The sequence below is a fragment of the Piliocolobus tephrosceles genome, chromosome 14, assembly GCF_002776525.5.
Source record: "Piliocolobus tephrosceles isolate RC106 chromosome 14, ASM277652v3, whole genome shotgun sequence".
NCBI lineage: Eukaryota > Metazoa > Chordata > Mammalia > Primates > Cercopithecidae > Piliocolobus > Piliocolobus tephrosceles.
The window spans coordinates 99,802,271-99,825,423 of NC_045447.1; the positions used below are offsets into that span (position 1 = coordinate 99,802,271).

At 45.0% G+C, this 23,153-nt stretch overlaps 1 protein-coding gene across 2 annotated transcripts in view; it reads right to left on the minus strand.

The window, feature by feature from the left end:
• GOLM1 (golgi membrane protein 1) overlaps positions 1-23,153 on the minus strand; it is a 77,548-nt gene that overhangs the window by 41,095 nt on the left and 13,300 nt on the right. For both annotated transcript variants that reach the window (XM_023229562.2, XM_023229563.2), the window contains exons 2-3: positions 14,803-14,952; positions 13,050-13,229 (exon numbers count right to left, since the gene is read on the minus strand). In XM_023229562.2, coding sequence (XP_023085330.2) covers positions 13,050-13,229; positions 14,803-14,931 — 309 coding nt within the window. In that variant the 5' untranslated portion in view covers positions 14,932-14,952. The remainder of the gene's footprint in view (positions 1-13,049; positions 13,230-14,802; positions 14,953-23,153) is intronic.

Consider the following 23,153-nt stretch of genomic DNA (forward strand, 5'->3'; position numbering starts at 1 on the left):
GAGGGAGAACGGAGGGAGGGGAGGAAGGAGAATGGAGGGAGGGGAGGAGGGAGAATGGAAGGAGGGGAGGAGGGAGAATGGAGGGAGGGGAGGAGGGAAGAAGAGAGGAGGACAGAGGAAAGGGATGGAAGGAAGAGGAGAGAGACAGTCTGGAGGGGAGGAGGGCAAGAGGAGGATGGAGGGAGTAAAAGAAGGACAAAGGAAGGGAGAAGGGTAGACGGATAGAAAGGAAGAGAAAGGATAGAGGGAGGGGAGGCGGGAGGAAAGAAAGGAGGAGAAGCAAACAGGGGAGGCTGCCCTTGCCCCTGAGGACCTGCCACACTGCCTCCTTCAGTGGCAGCCCACTCCTGTGGTGGGCTGAGATAGTGCCTGAGAGCCATCCCACCTCAATGCAGGCCCTTCCCACAGCTTACAGGCACCTATTTCCCTGTATCAAATCCTTCCTGCTTAAAATAGCGGGGTGGTTTCTCTGTCTACGCTGACCCCAGTACACTCACGTCCTCATCTTTGTCCAGCACTCAGTGGTACATGAACACAGCCTGCCCACCACCGGGCACAGGCCAGGGCCGAAGAGAACAAATACTGAATGGACTGACAGAACTGGACCCGGAAAATCGGTGAGAATAAAAACAGAAAAGCTGCTCTAGAACTCTGGATTCCTCAATCACAGGGATTAAAGGTGATAAAAATCAAAGACACCACGTTTATCTGCACAAGACTGCTCTGGTTCCCCAAGAAAACCAACCCTCCAGAAGACAATCGTCACATTCTCAGGTGCACAAGCAAAGCTGGCCCAGAAAGAAGACACTGGAACCCTCTGAGAACTGCATCTGGCCACAGGTGAATGCAGTCTGGTGGGGCCAGTGTGACAAGCAGACCTGGCAGCCCCCAGCAACCGCACGCCGGCCACTCTCAGGTCCCGGGAGGCTTCCATGACCTCTCTGGCTCTCATTCTCTTCCCCTCTGTCTCAAGCGACAAGAATGACTGTCTCCTAAAGAAATTAAGTGAGAAATTAAATATGTTCACGTCGGGCCAGGTGCAGTGGCATACACCTGTAATCCCAGCACTTTGGGAGGCCGAGGAAGGTAAATCACAAGGTCAGAAGTTCAAGACCAGCCTGGCCAACATGGTGAAACCCCATCTGTACTAAAAATACAGAAAGTAGCCAGGCGTGGTGGCGCGTGCCTGTAATCCCAGCTACTCGGGAGGCTGAGGCAGGAGAATCACATGAACCAGGGAAGCGGAGGTTGCAGTGAGCCAAGGTTACGCCACCGTACTCCAGCCTGGGTGACACAGTTGAGACTCTGTCTCCAAAAAATAAGTATGTTCATGTTACAAAAGCACTCTGAGACTCTAAAGTAGGACCAATGACCAGACTTGTTAATGTTCATTATTTCCTTTTGAAGAGGCAAAATCTTCCAGCAAAAGTCACTCAAACAAATGCCATTGCACTTGAGAGAAGCGACCCCATCTCAGACCCAGAGGACACTCAAGAACGCATTCCATGAACCAACTCTTTACAAGAGGAAAGCACCGTAAATGCCTCAGAGCCTCCTCGTACCCCAAGTTACCGTGCAAGAGAAGAAAGCGGGCAGCTCCCTGAAACCACCTGGACATGGGTGCAGGTCACACAGGCGAGCATGGCAACAGTGAGGCTGAGGGCCCCCTGCACTTTCCCCACCCCCTCTCTAAGCTTTTCTTCTTCTGGACACAAAACAATAAGCAAGTCACCAACACCTCTGTTCTTCCACTCGGCAATCTTTCTTTCTTTCTTTACTCAGTTGCTCCTCTTCAGGAAAGCTACGGGAACTCTATTTTCATGACAAAGGAACTGTTGCTAAAACATGATCTTTGCACTACTGCAATGTTAATGCACATATTTTAACAAATAAGTAAAACGCATAAATGTCGAAGGGGATGTGCAGCTGCGAGAAACCAGCCGAATGAGAACGTTACAAGCGCAAATGCCGAAAATGAAGCCATTTGTGATTCGAACTTTTGGCAACCAAAAACGAACACATTAGCAAGAAGATGTGCCTTTCCCTTCACGAAGTGCTAGTAAGTAATTCAGGGTCTCCCAGATTCTTCCCCAAGCATTTCAGAGAGCAGGTGATGCCACCCCCAAGCCTTTGTGGCCACTCCAAGAGGGGACCCAGGATCTTTTGAAGTCTTCAGACCCAAATGATGATGATGATGATGATGATGATGATGATGATTTTTTTAGATGGAGTCTCGCTGTTACCCAGGCTGGAGTGCATGGCGTGGTCTTGGCTCACTGCAACCTCTGCCTCCCAGGTTCAAGCCTCAGCCTCACGAGCAGCTGGGACTACAGGCATGCACCACCACACCCAGCTAATTTTTGTATTTTTAGTAGATACGGCATTTCTCCACACTGACCGAACTCCTGACCTCAAGTGATCCACCAGCCTTGGCCTCCCAAAGTGCTGGGACTACAGGTATCAGCCACTATGCCTGGCCCAGATCCAAATTATTAATCAGCCTCTGTTAACAACATAAAAGTATGAATTAAACCACTCTATTTCCTCCTTAGGAGATAATGCACACCTTTACAAGTGAATCTCCACTGGCTTTTGCCAAAAACTAAAACCCAAGTATCTGTTTTTATTTAGGCCCCTTAAAAACCTGTTTTATATGTACACATGTACGAATCTGTAAAAAAGAAAACAGCATTTCACCAGTGGTTGCGTGAAGATTATTTCTATGCACCCAAATGAGGTAGTTTAAAAACATGACCCCAAACTCACTGACACTACTCCCAAAGGGGGAGTCCAATTCCCCTGAAATTCAGGGCAGCCTTAGTGACTTGCTTCTAATGAATGTAGAAGTGACCATGCTCACTTCCAAGGCAAGGTCAACAAAAGGAGCTGTGGGTTGAACAGTGTACGCGTGAAATTCGTGTCCACCTGGAACCTGTGAAGGAGCCCATGAATGACCTCATTTAGAAACCGGGTAGGCCGGGCGTGGTGGCTCACGCCTGTAATCCCAGCACTTTGGGAGGCCGAGGCGGGTGGATCACCTGAGGTCAGGAGTTCAAGACCAGCCTAGCCAACATGGTGAAACTCCATCTCTACTAAAAATACAACAAAATGAGCTGGGTGTTTTGGTGGGTGCCTGTACTCCCAACTACTTAGGAGGCTGAGGCAGGAGAATCACTTGAACCTGGGAGGTGGAGGTTGCACTGAAAAAAGATTGCACCACTGGACTCCAGCCTGGGGCAACAGAGTGAGACTCTGTCTCAAAAATAAATAAATAAATAAATTGATTAATTAATTAAAAAAAAGAAACAAGGTCTACACAGATGTACTTAAATGGAAATGAGGTCTCTAGGTGGCCCTATCCAACATGACTGGTGTTCTTAGAAGAGGAGGAGAACAGGCGAAAAGAAAGACTGAGAGGCAAGCAGGCCACGAGAGGTGGAAACTGCACGAAATTGTACCTACAAGCTGAGGAATGTCAAAGGTGTCAGCAAATGCTAGAAGCCAGAGAGGCGAGGAAGGGTCGTCCCATAGCCCTACTGGCATCTGGATTTCGGGTTTCTAGCTCCTAAAACTGTAAAAGGACACATTTTTGTTAAGTCATCTAGTCTGTATTAATTTGTACGCAGCCCTAGGACACAAATACAAAAAAATGACACCGCTTCCTCCCGCTGGTCGCGTCTGCTATGAGCGAAGATGCTAACTCTCAGAACCCAGCCCTATGCTGAAAAGAAGCCACGCCGCCACGTGGGAAAGGGAGTGTAGGTGTCTTGGTCCTGGCCCCTGCCCCTGCCCAGGTCTCAGGTGACAGCTGCACTTACCGCCAGGCCCCTGAGTAAGGGACTCTCTGGATCATTCTAACCTCAGCCTTCAAGGCACCCCAGACATGGAGCACAGAAGAGAGAAAACCCGTTCCCACCGAGCTTTCCCAAACTGCAGATGCGGGAGCAAAACACGTTTGTCATGGGTTTGGAGAAACCTGATATGCAGTAACAGATAACAAAAACAACACATGTATGTCTAAATTCACCAGAACCAAATGTATGTTTTATGTTCAAAACATAGTTACCAGTCCCAATTGGATATCAGGGCAGTCTACAGAAGCTCCCTCCTGCAAACAGGTATGCAGAGTCCTCTTACCTGGAATCATACCTCTGACTGTCTACTTACAAAGTAGTTGCCTCAACTAAGATAGTTACGATATCTTAACGTACGATAAGCACGATAAGCCAACGATGTCGGGGTTTTGTTTTTTTTTAAACAATATGCAAAAGCCAGAAACGGTTAAACATTTTATCATTTAAAGAACCCCACTTATATTCTACAATTTTCATGGCATATCTACATTTATAAAAGCATAAGTATAGTAGTAACTGATAAAAGCTTATCTGTATTTTTTTTTTTTTTTAAAGAAAGGGAGTGGAGAGTTCTCAGTAGCTAATTTCTGGGTGAGAACTACAGGTGAATTTTTCTTTTTTGTTTTCAAATTTGCCCATAGTAACATTATTTTAATTAAGGAAAAGCCAACTTTTTGAAAGTTACTTAACATATGCAATCATTGCAAAAGAAGGCTTAATATCCTTTCTTATACACAGAAAAGGAAGTGTGGTGCTTCCACTAAGTTATATAAATTCTCATGAACTTGCACAATGCAGTGATGCAGTCAAACCATCTTCACCAGACCTACTGCTGCAACAGACAGAAAATGGAAATGGAAATGGCAGCTCAGTCCCCAAGATCCAACCAAGTCTCACTCATCTGAAGCATTTACTCTCCAATGAGCACAGTCCGCAGGATTTGGTTCAGATTAACAAGACACAATCTAATTAACCCGTTAATACTCTGGCCAGTGGATGGATTCCTTCTGTGTGAGGTTCCTCCTCTCACCCAATGGGCTGTGGGTGTGGGGTCGTTAAAATGGAACACACATGGCCACCTAGCCTCCCACATGGGCAGGGTGTTAGCTGAGGTCAGCAATGACACATGCCATTTTACATCTTTATCTCCCAACACTCTTCCCAACTTAGGTGGGACCTGTCACACCTCCATATTCCTTTTCTAATCCTGTGATTGCACTTCTCTACATGCTGAAATGCCGCCCTTCTATCCTTCTCTAAATTCCATTTTAGTCTCCAAAGCTCAAAGCCAACCTTTTTTTTTTTTTTTTTTTTTTTTTTTTTGAGACAGAGTCTCACTCTGTCACCCAGGCTGGAGTGCAGTGGTGCGGTCCCGGCTCACTACAACCTCCACCTCCTGGGTTCAAGCGATTCTCCTGCCTCAGCCTACCGAGTAGCTGGGATTACAGGTGCACGCCACCACGCCCAGCTATTTTTTTGCATTTTTGGTAGAGACGGGGGTTTCACCATGTTGGTGAGGCTGGTCTCGAACTCCTGACCTCTTGATCCACCTGCCTCGGCCTCCCAAAGTGCTGGGACTACAGGCGTGAGTCACTGTGCCCGAACTACAGCCAATCTTTTTAGAAAAGAAAAACAAAAAAACAAAAAAAACTGTAACTACTTTAGCCAGTACCCATCTCTCCTTTCACGTAACTCCAGCTGCTGTTTAAAACTGATTATTCTCACCAGGCACAGTGGGTCACGCCTGTAATCCCAGTACTTTGGGAGGCCAAGGTGGGCAGATCACGAGGGCAGGAGTTCCAGACCAGCCTGGCCAAGATGGTGAAACCCTGTCTCCACTAAAAAGATAAAAATTAGCCAGGCGTGGTGGCACATGTCTGTAATCCCAGCTATTTGGGAGGCTGAGGCAGAGAACTGCTTGTACCCGGGAAGTGGAGGTTGCAGTGAGCTGAGATCGTGCCACTGCATTCCAGCCTGGGCAACAGAGCGAGACTCTGCCTCAGAAAAAAAAAAAAGATTATTCTCTAGATATGTGAGGGAATCTCATCTTTCTCCAAAACAGCATTCAAGCTGCTAAGGACACAGAGCCCCAGGCACATGCTAGACATCCAGTAAGTACTGGCACATGGACTGAGATTTCCATTCATTCATTTACCACGAACTCAAACTTTTACTAAGCACTGGTCTCAAACCCATGAGATAAGCTAATTGATCAGGTGTATAACTTAGATCGGAAGAAATAAGAAAAGAGTGAAATATTACAAACAGAAACGTAGGGCCAAAGGATCTGATCTGCAGGCCAGGAAACTGTACAAAGTGAAATATAACAGCAGGAACAACGTTCTGTGGCAACAGCTAATAAAAATGAGAGCATGTACAACCATCCAGCTACTTAATGTCCAGGTGTATCTCTAGATCTTTCCATTCAGACTCTTTCAACCATGACTCACAATAAATTTATCTTGTGATTCAGTACATTTACACACATATATACATATATATACACATACATATATATATGTACACATGTATATTTAGAAACAGGGTCTTGCTCTGTCACCTAGGCTGGAATGCAGTGGTGCAATTATAGTTTATTGAACCTCAAACTCCTGGGCTCCAGTGATCCTCCCACCTCAGCTTCCTGAGTAGCTAGGACGACAGGCATGCAACAACCATTCCCAGCTACTTTTAAATTTTCTGTAGAGACAGGGTCTCAGTACGTTGCCCAGGCTGGTCTTGAACTCCTGGCCTTAAGCAATCCTCCTGCCTTAGCCTTCCAAAGCACATATTTTTTATATAAAATGCAACAATTTTGCATTTTATGGTCAGGCATGACCTTAAAATGGTCAGGCATGGTATCACTTTGGGAGGCCAAGACAGGTGGATCACTTGAGGCCAGGAGTTCGAGACCAGCCTGGCCAAAATGGAGCAACCCCGTCTCTACTAAAAATACAAAAATTAGCCAGGTGTGGTGGTGCAGGTCTGTAATCCCAGCTACTCTGGAGGCCGTGAGAATCGCTGTGAGGTGGAGGTGGAGGTTGCAGTGAGCTGAGATCATGCCATTGCACTCCAGCCTGGGCAACAGAGTGAGACTCTGTCTCAAAAAGGGGGGGAAAAAAGCAGTAATGGTTTCATAACACAATAGTTAACATACAATAACACTCTAATAAATTTTTAGTTTTTTAAAACGTGGGTCATTATCCACTAAATTATTAAGCACAGCTCACTATAAGGTCCCAAACTGCAGTTGGCAAACACTGCAAGCTTGGAAAAACCCCAGGTGCCTGAAGAGCACTGTATGAGTATACTCACTGTACCTTCTTCTCAAGGATTAAAAAACTAGAAACAACTTAAAGGCTCACCAATAAGGAGTGGGTAAATAAACTGGGGTATATTTATACAAAGAAAGAGGGTACGGCACTTAGAAAGAATGAACTAAATCTATAAAATCAATAAAGACCTCAAAAACAATAGTGACGACAAAAAGCAAGTTACAGAATGATAGAGTAACCAAACATATACATTAAAACCACAGAAAAAATAAACATGTTGTTTTTGAACATGTATAGTACTAGTTCAGAAATATAAGCTACAGGCTGGGCGCGGTGGCTCAAGCCTGTAATCCCAGCACTTTGGGAGGCCAAGACGGGTGGATCATGAGGTCAGGAGATCAAGACCATCCTGCCTAACACGGTGAAACCTGGTCTCTACTAAAAAATACAAAAAAACTAGCCGGGCGAAGTGGCGGGCGCCTGTAGTCCCAGCTACTCGCGAGGCTGAGGCAGGAGAATGGCTTAAACCCAGGAGGCGGAGCTTGCAGTGAGCTGAGATTCCGCCACTGTACTCCAGCCTGGGTGACAGAGCGAGACTCGTCTCAAAAAAAGAAAAAAGAAATATAAGCTACAAAGACAATCATTAACATTCACAACAGTGGTTATACAGGCAGGAGGGAAAGGAGGGAAGAGACGGAGAAGGGGAACCTAGAGAACCTTGACTGTATTTATGATGTTTTTTGCTTTAAATAATATCTGGGTGAGGGGCACGCAGGTGTGAGCTTATTATTCATCTGACCTCTCTGCATGTCCAGCTATTTCAGAAGAAAACCACATTATGTCTCATGATGTCACCATCACACAGCTGTTGAGAAGCTCACGCGATGTCTTGCACTTGCCCACCCCCTCTGGGTGACATTCTAAGGGGTGTCTGAGCAAGCCTGTCTCAGTGCTGAGGACCTCGAGATCCACATATACTCAAATCCTGGGTGAGCTGGCCATTTTGAGGAAAAAAGTAGCGATCAGTAAGTTTCCAATCGGGTACAGCTTCTAAAAACATTCAAGGATTCCAGTAAATGTGGGTGAAGATGAAAGAAATACCTTAGAAAAACAAGTATTAACTCAATTACTTTGTAACAGCTTTACCAAATTACATTTAGATGAATTACAGTCAGGCGTTGCTTAATGATGGGGATAGGCTCTGAGAAATGCATCATTATGAGATTTTGTCTTTGATCAACCATCATAGAGTGCACTTATACAAACCTAGATATTATAGCCTACTACACACCTAGGCTGTATGGTACAGCCTACTGTTCCCAGGCTACAAACCTGTACAGCACGGGACTGTACTGAATACTGCAGGCCTTGTAACACAGTGGTAAGTATTTGTGTATCTAAGCATAGAAAAGATACAGTAAAACTATGGTATTAGAATTTTATGGGTCCATCATTGACCAAAACTTTGTGTGTGGCGTGTGACTGCATATCTCTTAATTATAATGCCCTTTAATTTTTAAATCACTTCACTGAAGAAGAATAAACAGGAAACTGAAAAGAAAAAAAAAAGATGACCTTGACAATGCATTTTTATTTCTAAAAGTGTAATTCTGCAAAACACTTGATCTCAATCACCAGTTTCTGCATCAGCTAGCTGCATCACAGTGGTGTGAAAATTTAGAAAAAAAAAAGTACATGTATCAATACGTGTGTGTATGTCTGTGTATGTGTGAGATCTTTAAAAAAAATTCTATATTCTGAGTCCAAACATCCAGAGAGTCTGATCCAGTGTAATTTTTAATCCGTATTTTGTTCGTAAGCTCGCAGGTGGTTATCATGAGCAGCCAGGCGAGGAAGGATTGCTCTGAAACAACTTCCATAACAAATAAGATCAAAACCCTAAGCTGGGGTGTAAACAAAAGCTGATTTGATAAGCTGAATGGATCATTCTGCATCAGAACACCAACAAGCTGCAGAGACTTACTTTCAGCGGGGGCACAATTCCCCAGGCCGAAGGTGATTTCATCTTCCATTGCCCAATTCCCCACACCGCTCCCAAACCTTACAGAGAAGGGGGAAAGGCACCAAGGAACCGCAGGAGACTCACACTCTGCCCTCTGCTCCACCAAGGAACATGGCTCCCTATGACTCAGAAGCCCAAACAAGGTTCTCCCCAGCATTCTGCCAACCACTCAAACCTGTGCTGTTCAATGAGGCCGTTCTTTAGCTATTTACATTTAAATTAGATAAAATTAAATAAAATTCAATTCTTCAGTCCCACTAGCCGCGTTTCAGCTATTCATTAGGCTCATGTGGCCAGTGGCTACTGTACTGCACCAGCACACACAAACATTTCTGTCATCACAGAAAATTCTATCAAGACAAGGCCGACCCAATGCAGTCATTTCATTATGAACAAGTGTTTGTTCACATTTTCTCTGATGATAGGTTTGTTTTTCAAGCTTTTGTCCAGCCCCCCTACTTGAGGGATACAACACCCACCCAGAGTGACAGTGACTGCTTGAGGTGAGGAATGCTGGCAGAGACAGGCAGGGAGATCTCTAGGTCAGATGTAATTTGCAAACCACCCCCAGTCACAGGTCCCCATACCCCACCTCCTCCTATGGCTGAGAATCACCATGGTTCTTAAAAAATTTTTTAAGGAGCCTTGTTCCAGTTCTAACCACAAATGCTAACCTTCTAAGATTTAAAAACAAAAAACAAAAAAAAAAACAATGTAGAGAAAAGTATTTAGGTGAAGGATCAGCTCATTCATGTAGCCAAAACAGAGCTAGTTAGAACACAGTGGTCTTTGGAAGCATGGAGATATAAAGAGGATGTTTTTAAAGTTTCTACTGTGAAGTCTTTAATGCAGACGAAGGTAAACAAGCTAGTATGCTGAACTCCCACGTACCCATCACCAGCTTCAGCACTGACCAACTCAAGCCCACCTGGTTTCCTCTATGCCGCCTCCCCTCCACCTTGGTGCCCTTCAGATAGGGGCAGCCAAGAAGCTGTGTCCACACTGAAGGAAGAGGAAGGCCAGTGTGCAGGGGTGGAGGCTGGCCTAGGGGCTCTCTAGGGTCAAGGTGTCATCCTGGGTGACAGTAGCTAACTCTCTGAGCCTCCGTTCACTAATAAAATGAGCCCCAATCTCATCACACTGCTGGGAGGAATTCATGAAATGGTCCCTGTGAAATGCTCAGCCTCACGTCTGGCCAAGCACTGGCTCAGGAAACGTCCACTCCAGTGGCTGGTGTGGTGCCTGTCATCGTTCCCCTTCCACAGTCCCGCCACACTGCCTGCTCTTGGTTCCACCTCCCTCAGTGTCTTCCTAACTCTTTTGAAAGCTAGCACAATTTGGTTTCAAGGTTTCAGTTTGGGAGGAAAACAAAAAATGTGCTATGGTCTGAGTGTGGGTGTCCTTCAAAATCCATACGCTGAAACCAAATCACCAAATATCAAATGGAGGTGATAATGTTAGAAGGTGAGGCCTCTGGGAGGGTCAAGCCCTCATACACGGGATTAGTGCCATAAAAAAGGCCCCAGAGAGCTGCCTCGCCCCTCCCACCAGGCGAGGACACCACAAGAAGGCGGCGGCCATGAACCCGGAAGTGGGCCCTCACCCGATGAATCTGCCCTTGCCTTCATCTTTGACTTCCCAGCCTCCAGACCTGTGAGAATAAACATTTGTTTATACGTTGCCCAGTTTATGATATTTTGTTACAGCAGCCTTAAACAGACTAATTCTCTGTTCTATTAAATGTCCATACAGAAAGAGAGAATATTATCACCGCTACTGTGGTGGCTTACGACTGCGCCCACCACTGCTGCTGTGATCGCGGCCTCCACTGCCATCCGCACAATGAGGCGGAATAATACCAACCACCAGCTGCTGAGCTTCCATTCTATGTTGAGCACCGTGTTAAACGCTTTATAAACATTATCTCATTCAGTCCCCACTGGCACCGTGTGAGATTCCTTTCTCATTTCCACTTGACAGTTGAGAAAATAGATCCAGAGAATTTAAGTGACTTCCCTAAAATCACACAGCTGAGGAAACCTTAAACCCAGGTCTGCCTGACTCAGAAGTTCCATGCCTCCCACCACCAAACCACAGCTAAAATCCCTCTGCAGCTAAGGTTTGATGTGAGAACCCACCCTTGCTCACCAAAATGAAAAGACATTTATATCGCATATTCTAGAAGAGAAAAACTGTGAAAACAGACTCTTTTTTCAAATAGCTACTTGATGCTCTTTTTTTTTTTTTTCTTTTTGAGAAATGAGGTTAAAGGGGATTTCAGGAGCACAAAAAGCGTATCTCACCAGTGAGAAAAGGAAAGAAACATAAAGAAGCACTTTACTACTACAACATTATGAACAATTCCCAGGGAAGAAATATGAGCTTGCAAATACAGGAAAGTACTCTGCAAATTTAAAAAAAAAAAAAAAGTACTTCTTGCATTTTAAATCAGTTATGCGAGAAAAGTCTGAGTCCCTTCCTGGAAATAATTCATTTTTTGAGACAATTCAAGATAATGGAAGTTGAGCTACAACCTTCTTCCAATAAATTAGCCACTCCGGAGAGAGAGGTACATGCATTATAAACGCCAAATTTTTCAGGCTGGGCATGGTGGCTCACACTTGTAATCTCAGCACTTTGGGAGGCCAATATGGGCAGATCACCTGAGGTCAGGAATTTGAGACCAATCTGACCAACATGGTGAAATCTCATCTCTGCTAAAAATACAAAAATTAGCTGTGCGTGATGGCACATACCTGTAGTCCCAGCTACTTGGGAGGCTGAAGCAGGAGAATTACACGAACCTAGGAGGCGGAGGTTGCAGTGAGCCAAGAGGGCGCCATTGCACTCCTGCCTGGGCAACAAGAGGGAAACTCCATCACACACACACACACACACACACACACACACAAAAGCCAAATTTTTTTAGCTAATAAGTGGCCATGAGTTTGATGCACTTTGGGACAGGAGATATTAGTAACTCACACAGTTACACAATTTAATAAACAAAATATAGCCACATATTCCTACATAAGAAAACCAGGCCGGGCACGGTGGCTCACACCTGTAATCCTAGCACTCTGGGAGGCCAAGGCAGGCAGATCACGAGGTCAAGAGATCGAAACCATCCTGGTCAAAATGGCGAAAACCCCGTCTCTACTAAAAATACAAAAAGTAGCTGGACATGGTGGCGGGCACCTGTAGTCGCAGCTACTCAGGAGGCTGAAGCAGGAGAATCTCTTGAACCCAGGAGGAAGAAGTTGCAGTGAGCCGAGATCGCACCACTGCACTCCAGCCTGGGCGACAGAACGACTCCATCTCAAAAAAAAGAAAAAAAAGAAAACCAGAAAAACTGACACATAAAGCTTAGACATTTTAACTGGAAGGAAGGCCCCTTTTAATCTACGCAGGATGTGTTGGTTTTATTCTTAGCTTAAAAGCCAGTGCACAGTACCCTACTTTCTCTGTTAGTATCTAGTAGAGTCTGCCTCTCCTCTCCTCCGTTAGATACTTGGAGGGCACAAATATCATTCCTCTCTGAGATATAAGCACCTGGCATAAGCCTGGCACAGAGTGGGTATTTAATACATGTTTGTAGAAAGTGGGGGGGGGGGGGGAAAAACCAATAGGAGAGAGAAAAAAAAAAAGCCAATAGGACGAATCTGAAATTGTTCTTCTGCATTTCTCCTGTGTATTAGCATTGCAAAAGGCTTTACTGCAAGCCCATCCAGGGACTTGGAGGGAAAGGGGGAGAATGCCCAAAGCTTGATCAATAGGCTCTTTCCACATAATTACATAAACCTAAACCCAGCCGCTTGCCCATCCTCCTGCCAAGAAGAAACAGACAATGTAGACACCATCCCTTAGAAGAGAACTGAGAGGAAACAAAGCAGGCCTTGCCTTTTCGTCCTGGTACAGCTTGTTGACACTCTCCAGCTGGAAGCTGTGGCTGGACTGGATTTTGTCGAGCTGCTCCCGCTGCTTCTCCAGCTCTCCCTGGAACTCGTTCTTCTTCAGCTCCACGGCGCCTCTCTCCGCAGCCGCCCTGCGGACCCTGCCTTCCAGCTCCATGATCCGTGTCTACAAGGAGACCACAGCGTTAGGGCTGATGCCAAGTTACCCATGGAGCCTGGACCACCTGAACGCCCTCCACAAAGACCACCCTGGGGCCCAGGGCCAGCACCAGCCTCATATACACGAGTGCCCAAGGCTCTGTGTTTTAAGTCAACTGTAAAGAAGCTGGCACAGGTTCTTCTGGAAAAATGGTCTCTGTCAGTGTAAGTGAAGGAAGGCTCCATGCACTCACACCACACTTCCCACTGGGTTTTCGTGAGGCTTAAATACGCTAAGTGCATAGAATGCCTCATGCTTTACCTGGCATGAGATGATGCTCAAATATTTAGTTCTCCTTCTCCACTAACAAAGCACTTAACAAATCTTTAGCAAACACAATTTCTGAAAACAGATTCAGTTCTCCAACCCAGACAAGCAGACTTCATCTGCCCAGAGAACAGGAGCTCCCGTGGAAGCTGAGACACAGGGAGTACAAGCCCAGGAGGGTAAGTGTGAGAACAGGACAAAGCGCAGACGGGCTGCGGTGCCACAGCTAAGCCCACGGGGGTTGGAATCCCTGCTCCACCTCAACCTCTCTGTGCCTCAGTCTGACAGCCTGTGAAATGAGGAAAGTCAAGTCCCAGCCTTGTAGGGTTTGTGCACAAAAGGAGTAATTTGTCTAAAGTACTGTGGAAGAGAAATTATTCTGACATTTATTAAAACGGTAAGAAAGACTACTCAAAACGATTGCAGTAAGAGAGGGAAACTGTGCTCAACGCTGAACACAGCAAACACAGCTGGGGATTTATAGTCAACGAGCAAGCACAGTACGGGGAGCCAGTGGATGGAAATCGCCTTCAGAGTAGGGGGATTCTTGCTAAACGCAGGCCAAGGACTTAGACAGCAAGGGTAGGGATGAGGAACTTGGTCAAGGATCAGGGGTAGAAGGATGGCTTAGCGGGATCCTTTGCTATGACTGGGCTGGGCATGCCAAAGACAGGGAGTGGGAGTCGGGAGGGGCCAAGATCAAGGCCTAGTCAAGACAATGGCTCACAAGGGCCCGACTCAAGCTTGATCAAGAGGAGCATCTCCGTCACTGCTCAGCACTGTACCTGACCCATGACTGCAACAGTAAATGAGAACGTTAAAATTATCATTATTAAATGATGAAGCTAAAGATTGGTACCTTTAAAAACATATTTCTTACACCCATCATCCAAGCACACTTCCAATACTGCTCTTTGATATCTTGTGCACTGGAGGACCGCAAACAACAGACTGTGGCCAGTATATGTAAGCAAGCTGTCTTCCCAGAACCACCCCAGTAGCTCAAATGAAAGCTGTTAACTCACAGGAAAGGCAGGGAGGGATACCACAACCGCAATCCTACACAACCACAGAGGGGGCCTCTCCCACCCAAAGCGGAGCTGCTTGGGGTCTGACCCAGGGCTGTGGGGGTGTGCAGAGCCCTAAACTTACCTTACATCACGTGCCCTGTGAAAAATGCCCCGGCTGGCAATAAACAACAAACCCCTCGGACCCCGTAACAAAATAAACAAAACATAAACATAAAATAAACATAATAAACAAAACAAAACACCTGGAGATCCACGCTCCGGGAGCTCGCAATCCAGTAATTGAAGCCCAAGACGATGATGCAGGCCACCAGGGCGGCCAGCAAAAGGGGCGGCGACTTCATGCTGCGACGCCCGTTTCCCAAGCCCATCATCTCAAAATCAGCACTGAGAATCTGCCGAGTAAAAGCAAATAAATACGCATCAATACTAGTATTTATCATCTCCGAAGCAGACCATATCATCCTTACAACAGAGAGGAAACGGGTCTTGCCAGGAAGCATGGGCTGGTAGCTCCTTCTTGATGTGCCAAGCTGTCGAGGGAGAAGAATATGCGGATGGCACGCACAGAGCCCACGGTGCTGTGCACCCAGGGCAGTGTGGCCAGCTCCCAGGACAGGCTCAGAGGAGCAGGCACCGCCCCGAAACCTGTCCTAGATTAGCTCGAGACCTGGGGCAAGACATGATTTCTCTTACACTTCAGATTCCTCCCCTGTAAAATCATTACCATGCTCACCTTCCCGACACAGTTTGAGAATTAATCATTTTGTAAGCAGCAATGTTTGAGAAGCAATCATTTCTGTAAACACCAATAACAAATATTAAGTGCTTCCGCATCATATTAGAAAGAGTATATTGCTCATCACTCCTCAGAAACAGCTTTTTGCTTTGATTCCTAACAAGGGAGGTTTTTTCACCCTTGACGGGATTACTAATGACAGCCAATTAAAGCATTTCTCAAGCAAAGCAGAAAACTCATCCTAGAGGTGAATGTGAACCTCCCCTCTCCCCCCATGTACATCATTATTCAGGCACAGCCCTGGCTGCAGAAGTGTCTTCTCCTTCATGACACACAACAGAAGTGGGAGGTGTGCCATCTGCCTGAGGTCACTGGGAAAAATGTGTTCCATCTTAGGACCTGAGATGGAAACAAGGCATTCACTCCATGCCACATGAGAGCACCTTGTCTTTCCAACATTCATTTCTCACTTTAGGGACCGTATCTGTGCAACTGCTGCATCGTACACCTCATGTCAGGAAAAACAGTGACTCTGTGTGAGAGCTACACAGTGCACAAAAATACAGCTTAGAAGAAATATGCCATAAATTTTGTTAATGGGCTTCAATTCAAAGCCAGGTCTGGCCGGCTGCAAGCACGGGTCTCCAGGAACAAGGAAAGTACTTTTCCCAACAGCTTTTGCTGAACCAGATAAAACAGAACCTTATCAGGGTGAGAGCGGTTGCACTGCAACAAACGGCCTTTGAGCACAGAGCGCCTTTTACGCCAGGGGTGTCTAGCAACAGAGGAGGGAAGGGAAGGGAAGAAGAGGAGGGAAAAAGACAAGGGATGGGGAGGGAAGAGGAGACCACTGAGGATTCACCTGCAAAACACAATTCTTACCAGTGAGAACATGGGAGAGCTGATCCTCACCCGATGGTCTTTCCAGGTGGGTCACCAAAATACTTCCTCTTTCTTAACAGCTAGCTACTAGTGTGGGGGTCTGCCCAGAGATAAAGCAGCAATCTAGCCGAATCATCTAAAATAAAGCACCCCCAAAATTACCATGGGTGGAAATTCTGACCTGCGCTCATGTCTTACCAGCTTCTGGCCTCTTAGGATGAACGGGGAAACAACATTTTTCTTTCAATTATCAGCTGATATCAGCAACCACTGAATATACTCAAGGAGCATAAGTGCAGAAACAAGAAACTTCTAGAAGATTCTACAGACCTGCTGCAAAGGTGTCTCCACTGTCCTATCGTATCTCATTTTGATCACAAGAGTCTCTTTTTTGACTCTTAAATGTTTTAAAATGTTTATGTATTTATTTTAAATCTGTCTCTGTCACCCAGAGCGGAGTCTTTTCCAAATGGCTTTTGCTAAGGAAAAAATGGGAAACTACACACAGTAAAGTATAAATTGGCTGGGCACGATGGCTCACGCCTGTAATCCCAGCACTCTGGAATGCCAAGGCAGGTAGATGGCCTGAAGTCAGGAATTTGAGACCAGCCTGGCCAACATGGTGAAACCCCGTCTCTACTAAAAATACAAAAATCAGCCAGGCATGGTGGCGCATGCCTGTACCAGCGACTCAGGAGGCTGAGGCAAAAGAAAAGCTTGAACCCAGGAGGCAGAGCTTGCAGTGAGCCAAGGTCACACCACTGTACTCCAGCCTGGGCGATAGAGCGAGACTCTGATTCAAAAAACAAAAAAGTATAAATTGCATCTCCCCCATCCTACTCCAAAGGTAAGGGGTAACATTTTCTAACATCTGGGCCCTTCTATTCCAATGGTCCTCAACACTCAAGGGGCACCAGCATCACCTGGGACACTTTTTTTTGAGATGGAGTCTCACTTTGGCACCCAGGCTGGAGTGCAGTGGCACCATCTCAGCTCACTGCAAGCTCTGCCCCCCAGGTTCATGCCATTCTCCTGCCTCAGCCTCCCGAGTAGCTGGGACTACAGGTGCACGCCACCAAGCCCAGCTAGTTTTTTGTATTTTTAGTAGAGATGAGGTTTCACCGTGTTAGCCAGGATTGGTCTCGATCTCCTGACCTCATAATCTGGCCGCCTTGGCCTCCCCAAGTGCTGGGACTATAAGGCATGAGCCACCGTGCCCAGCCTGAAACTTTTAAAAATATAAATACCTGGGCTCCACCACTGCTTTTCTTATTTTATTTTATTTTTTTTTTTGAGACAGGGTCTCACTCTGTTGCCCAGGCTAACATAGCTGCCCAGTGGTGTGATCCCCGCTCACCGCAGCCTCAACTTCCTGGGCCCAAACGATTCTCCCACCTCGGCTTCCCAAGTGGCTGGGATTACAGGTGTGCACCACCATGCCAGCTAATTTTTTCTATCTTTATAGAGACAGGGTTGCACTACATTGTTCAAGCTGGTCTCAAACTCCTGGGCTCAGTGATCCTTCCGCCTCAGCCTCCTAAAGTGCTGGGAGTACAGGCATGAGCCATCACACCTGGCCCCCATCCCTGCATTTCTAATTCAATGGGGTTTAGGGCAAGGCCCAGATATCGGTATTTTTTAACCTCCCCAGGTGATTCGTATGTATAGCCACTATTCTAGATGTTTCTAGATGCATATATAAGCATCAATATATTTACTTTAATCCAAACCAGATCACACCATTCACACTATTCAGCAAATGCTGTGTATTTCTTAGTAACACATCTTGCCTCCCTTTTTTAGTAGCACATTATGGTTTGCTCCATTCTTTTCAAAGGGCTGAATAGGGCACCACTGTGTGCCAAGATTTGCTTAACTGATCTCCTACAGAGAAATATTCAAGGCTTTCCAGGCTTACTTCCAACAATGCTACCATAAACAGCCTTACACAGCTGTCCCTCAGTATTCACTAGGGATTGGTTCCAAGACCCCCTGAGGACACCAAAAGCCAAGGATGTTCAAGTCCTTTATATAAAATGGCATAGTTGCATCCAACCCAGGCACATCCTCCTCTAAGCTTTAAACCATGTCTAGATGACTTATAATACTTAGTACAATGTATATGTAATTAGCTGTTAAACCATATGTTTAGGAACTAATGACAAAAAAGTCTATACACGCTCAGTACAGATGCAACCACTGTAGGCCTAACTATCTTTTTGTTTTTCTGAGCCACAGTCTTGTTCTGTCACCCAGGCTGGAGTGCAGTGGCATGAACTGGGCTCACTGAAACCTCTGTCTCCCAGATGCAAGGGATTCTCCCATCTCAGCCTCCTGAGTAGCTGGGATTAGAGGTGCCCACCACCACACCCAGCTAGTGTTTTTTTGTTTTGTTTTTTGTACTTTTAGTAGATACAGGGTTTCACCATGTTGGCCAGGCAGGTCTTGAATTCTCGGCCTCAAGTGATCTGCCCGCCTCGGCCTCCCAAAGTGCTGGGATTACAGAAGCCACCACGCCCGGCCAGGCTTGACTACATTTTGAACAGCTAGTTGAAACTGTAGATGTGGAGCTGTACGCCCATGTCTGTGCTTATGAACTCTTACCTATGTGTACAGTCCCTTATTCACAACTTTGAAGTCCAAAACGGTCTCTAAAAACTCAGATTTTTGGCCGGGCGCGGTGGCTCAAGCCTGTAATCCCAGCACTTTGGGAGGCCGAGATGGGCGGATCACGAGGTCAGGAGATCGAGACTATCCTGGCGAACACTGTGAAACCCCGTCTCTACTAAAAAATACAAAAAACTAGCCGGGCGAGGTGGCGGCCGCCTGTAGTCCCAGCTACTCCGGAGGCTGAGGCAGGAGAATGGTGTGAACCCGGGAGGCGGAGCTTGCAGTGAGCTGAGATCCGGCCACTGCACTCCAGCCTGGGCGACAGAGCGAGACTCCGTCTCAAAAAAAAAAAACTCAGATTTTTAAAAACTTTTCCAGCAACAAAACCTGAACTGAGATCAAGGTCTGATCAGAACTTATCTGAAGCTACTTATAGTCTTTATCTTCCTCCCTTCATCTGAATACTCATACATTTCACTGCAGAAAGATGAGTGTTTGAGTATGCGGCGCTGTCCTAGATCCTCCTGGGGCTGTCACATAATACATAATAAATGCCCAGTGTTATCCGAATTCTGAAAAAAGTCCTGAATATCAAACCAGCAGGCCTCAAGGAGCTTGAGATGAACCAACAGCAAGCTTACTGTTGTGAGGCACTGTTCAATACAGGGGCTCGTATCAGCTTTGGGGGCAGTATCACCCCATTTTGCAGGAGATGAAATAAATCACATCTCTGTGGATCTATTTCTGGGTCAAAAATGTATGTTTTTAATATTGATAGATCGTCTCTCTTCCAAAATAGTTGGCAAATTACAAAGAGGAAAACAGTTATATTACATGAAGAATCCTGGCAGATGCCACCTTAGCCACTTCAAGCTTGCTATCACTGATAATGAGGCACATCGACATCACATACCCCCTGATACGGTGCACTAGGAGGGCACGACACCTCTATGGCCTCCTGCCAGCAATGCATAACCTCAATCTCATCAGGAGAAAATTCAGAGGAAGTCAACTCGTCGGACATTCTATAACACACTTGGCCAGCATGGTTAAAAAGATAGTGCCAAAAGGTTAATCTCTTAATTTTGATAAATTCTATGGTTAAGGGGAAACAGGGTAAAGGGTATACAGGAACTGTGTGTGCTATTTTTCCAACTCTTCCATAAGTCTAAACTATATAAATAATTATTTGATAGATCTTACCATATCTGAAACAGGTCCAACCTGTCAAATGCATGAGCCCCTTGAACCTTCTAGTTAAATATTCATATTTTTAAAATTTCCTTTTTTTTGCTGGGCGCAGCGGCTTATGCCTGTAATCCCAGCACTTTAGGAGGCCAAGGCAAGCAAATCACGAGGTCAGGAGTTCGAGACCATCCTCACCAATGTGGTGAAACCCCATCTCTACTAAAAATACAAAAGTTAGCTAGGGGTGGTGTGCGCCTGTAGTCCCAGCTACTTGGGAGGCTGAGGCAGGAGAATCACTTGAACTCGGGAGGCAGAGGTCGCAGTGGGCCAAGATCGTGCCACTACACTCCAGCCTGGGGACGACAGAGCGAGGCTCCATCACCCAAAAAAAAAAAAAAAAAAAAAAAAAAAAATTTCCTTCTTTTCATATAGGGGTTTTGGTCACAATCTCCTGCAGCAGGAGAATGTCTGTTTTCTGACATAACATAGAAAACAAACTTTTTAATGGCCGACAATCTCAGTGATATTTTCAAACATATTAATTGTGAGCACAAATGAGTGTCTTTTCATTTCTTGGCCATCTGCATGTTCATTTTGGTGAAATGCCTTCATGTTCTTTGTCCAATTTTAAACTGGGGTGTTCATCTTATTGATTTGCTAAAGCTCTTTGTCTGTTAAAGGTAACCAATCTTTGGTCCTTCATGTGAATAATTTTTTTTTCAATTTTTCCATCTATTCTTTTACTTTATAGAATGTTTGCCCAAAGTTTTCGTTGCCTTTTTTTGAAGGTTCTACTTTTTTTTTTTTTAATTATACTTTAAGTTCTGGGATACATGTGCAGAACATGCAGATTTGTTACACAGGTATACATGTGCCATGGTGGTTTGCTGCACCGATCAACCAGTCATCTACATTAGTTATTTCTCCTAATGCTAACCCCTCCCCTAGCCTCCCACCACCTCCCCCAAAAGGCCCTGGTGTATGTTCCCCTCCCTGTGTCCATGTGTTGTCATTGTTCAGTTCCCACTTATGAGTGAGAACATGTGGTGTTTCGTTTTCTGTTCCTGTGTTAGTTTGCTGAGAATGACGGTTTCCAGCTTCATCCATGTCCCCAGCAAAGGACATGAACTCAATCTTTTTTATGGCTGCATAGTATTCCACGGTGTACATGTGCCACATTTTCTTTACCTAGTCTACCACTTATGGGCATTTGGGTAGGTTCCGAGTCTTTGCTATTGTGAACAGTGCCACAATAAACATATGTGTGCATGTGTCTTCATAGCAGAATGACTTATACTCCTTTGGGTATATACCCAGTAATGGAATTGCTGGGTCAAATGGTATTTCTGGTTCTAGATGTCTGAGGAATCACCACACTGTTTTCCACAATGGTTGAACTAACTTACACTCCCACCAACAGTGTAAAAGTGTTCCTATTTCTCCACATCCTCTCCAGCATCTGCGGTTTCCTGACTTTTTAATAATCACCATTCTAACTGGCATGAGATGGTATCTCATTGTGGCTTTGATTTGCATTTCTCTAATGAGAGAGATGTGTCTTCACCCACTTTTTGATTTTTTTTTTTTTCTTGTAACTAAGTTCTTTGTAGATTCTGGATATTAGACCTTTGTCAGTTGGACAGATGACAAAAATTTTCTCCCATTCTGTAGGTTGCCTGTTCACTCTGATGATAGTTTCTTTAGCTGTGCAGAAGCTCGTTAGCTTAATTAGATCCCATTTGTCTATTCTGGCTTTTGTTGCCATTGCTTTTAGTGTTTCAGTCATGAAGTCTTTGACCATACCCATGTACTGCCTAGGTTTTCTTCTAGGGTATTTATGGTTTTAAGTCTTATGTTTAAGTCTTTAATCCATCTTAAGTTAATTTTTGTATAAGGCGTAAGGACGAAGTCCAGTTTTGGTTTTCTGCATATGGCTTGCCAGTTTTCCCACCACCATTTATTAAATAGGGAATCCTTCCCCATTGCTTGTTTTTGTCAGGTTTGTCAAAGATCAGATGGTTGTAGATGTGTAGCATTCTTTCTGAGGCCTCTGTTTTGTTCCATTGGCCTATGTATCTGTTTTGGTACCAGTACCATGCTGTTTTCATTACTGTAGCCTTATAGCATAGTTTGAAGTCAGGCAGCACGATGCCTCCAGCTTATCTTTTTGCTTAGGATTGTCTTGACTACATGAGCTCTTTGTTGGTTCCATGGGAAATTTAAAGCAGTTTTTTTTTTTTTTTTTAATTCTGTGAAGAAAGTCAATGGTAGCTTGATGGTGATAGCACTGAATCTATAAATTACTTTGGGCAATACGGCCATTTTCACGATATTGATTCTTCCTATCCATGAGCATGGAATGTTTCTCCATTTGTCTGTGTCCTCTCTTACTTCCTTGAGCAGTGGTTTGTAGTTCTCCTTGAATAGGTCCTTCACATCCCTTGTAAGTTGGATTCCTAGGTATTTTATTCTCCTTGTAGCAATTGTGAATGGGAGCTCACTCATGATTTGGCTATTTCAGTGTATAGGAATGCTTGTGATTTTTGCACATTGATTTTGTATCCTGAGACTTTGCTGAAGTTGCTTACCAGCTTAAGGAGATTTCAGGCTGAGATGATGGGGTCTTATAAATATACAATCATGTCATCTGCAAACAGAGACAATATGACTTCCTCTCTTTCTATTTGAATACCTTTATTTCTTTCTCTTGTCTGATTGCCCTGGCCAGAACTTCAAATACCATGTTAAATAGGAGTGGTGAGAGAGGACATCCTTGTCTTGTGAGTTTTCAAAGGGAATGCTTCCAGCTTTTGCCCATTCAGTATGATATTGGCTGTAGGTTTGTCATAAATAGCTCTTATTATTTTGAGATACATTTCATCAATACCTAGTTTATTCAGAGTTTTTAGCATGAAGGGGTGTGGAATTTTGTCAAAGGCCTTTTCTGCATCTATTGAGAGAACCATGTGGTTTTTGTCATTGGTTCTGTTTATGTGATGGATTATGTTTATTGATTTGCATATGTTCAACCAGTCTTGCATCCCAGGGATGAAGCCGACTTGATTGTGGTGGATAAGCTTTTTGATGTGCTGCTGGATTCAGTTTGCCAGTATTTTATTATTTCTGCATCGATGTTCATCAGGGATATTGGTCTAAAATTTTCTTTGTTTCTAGGCC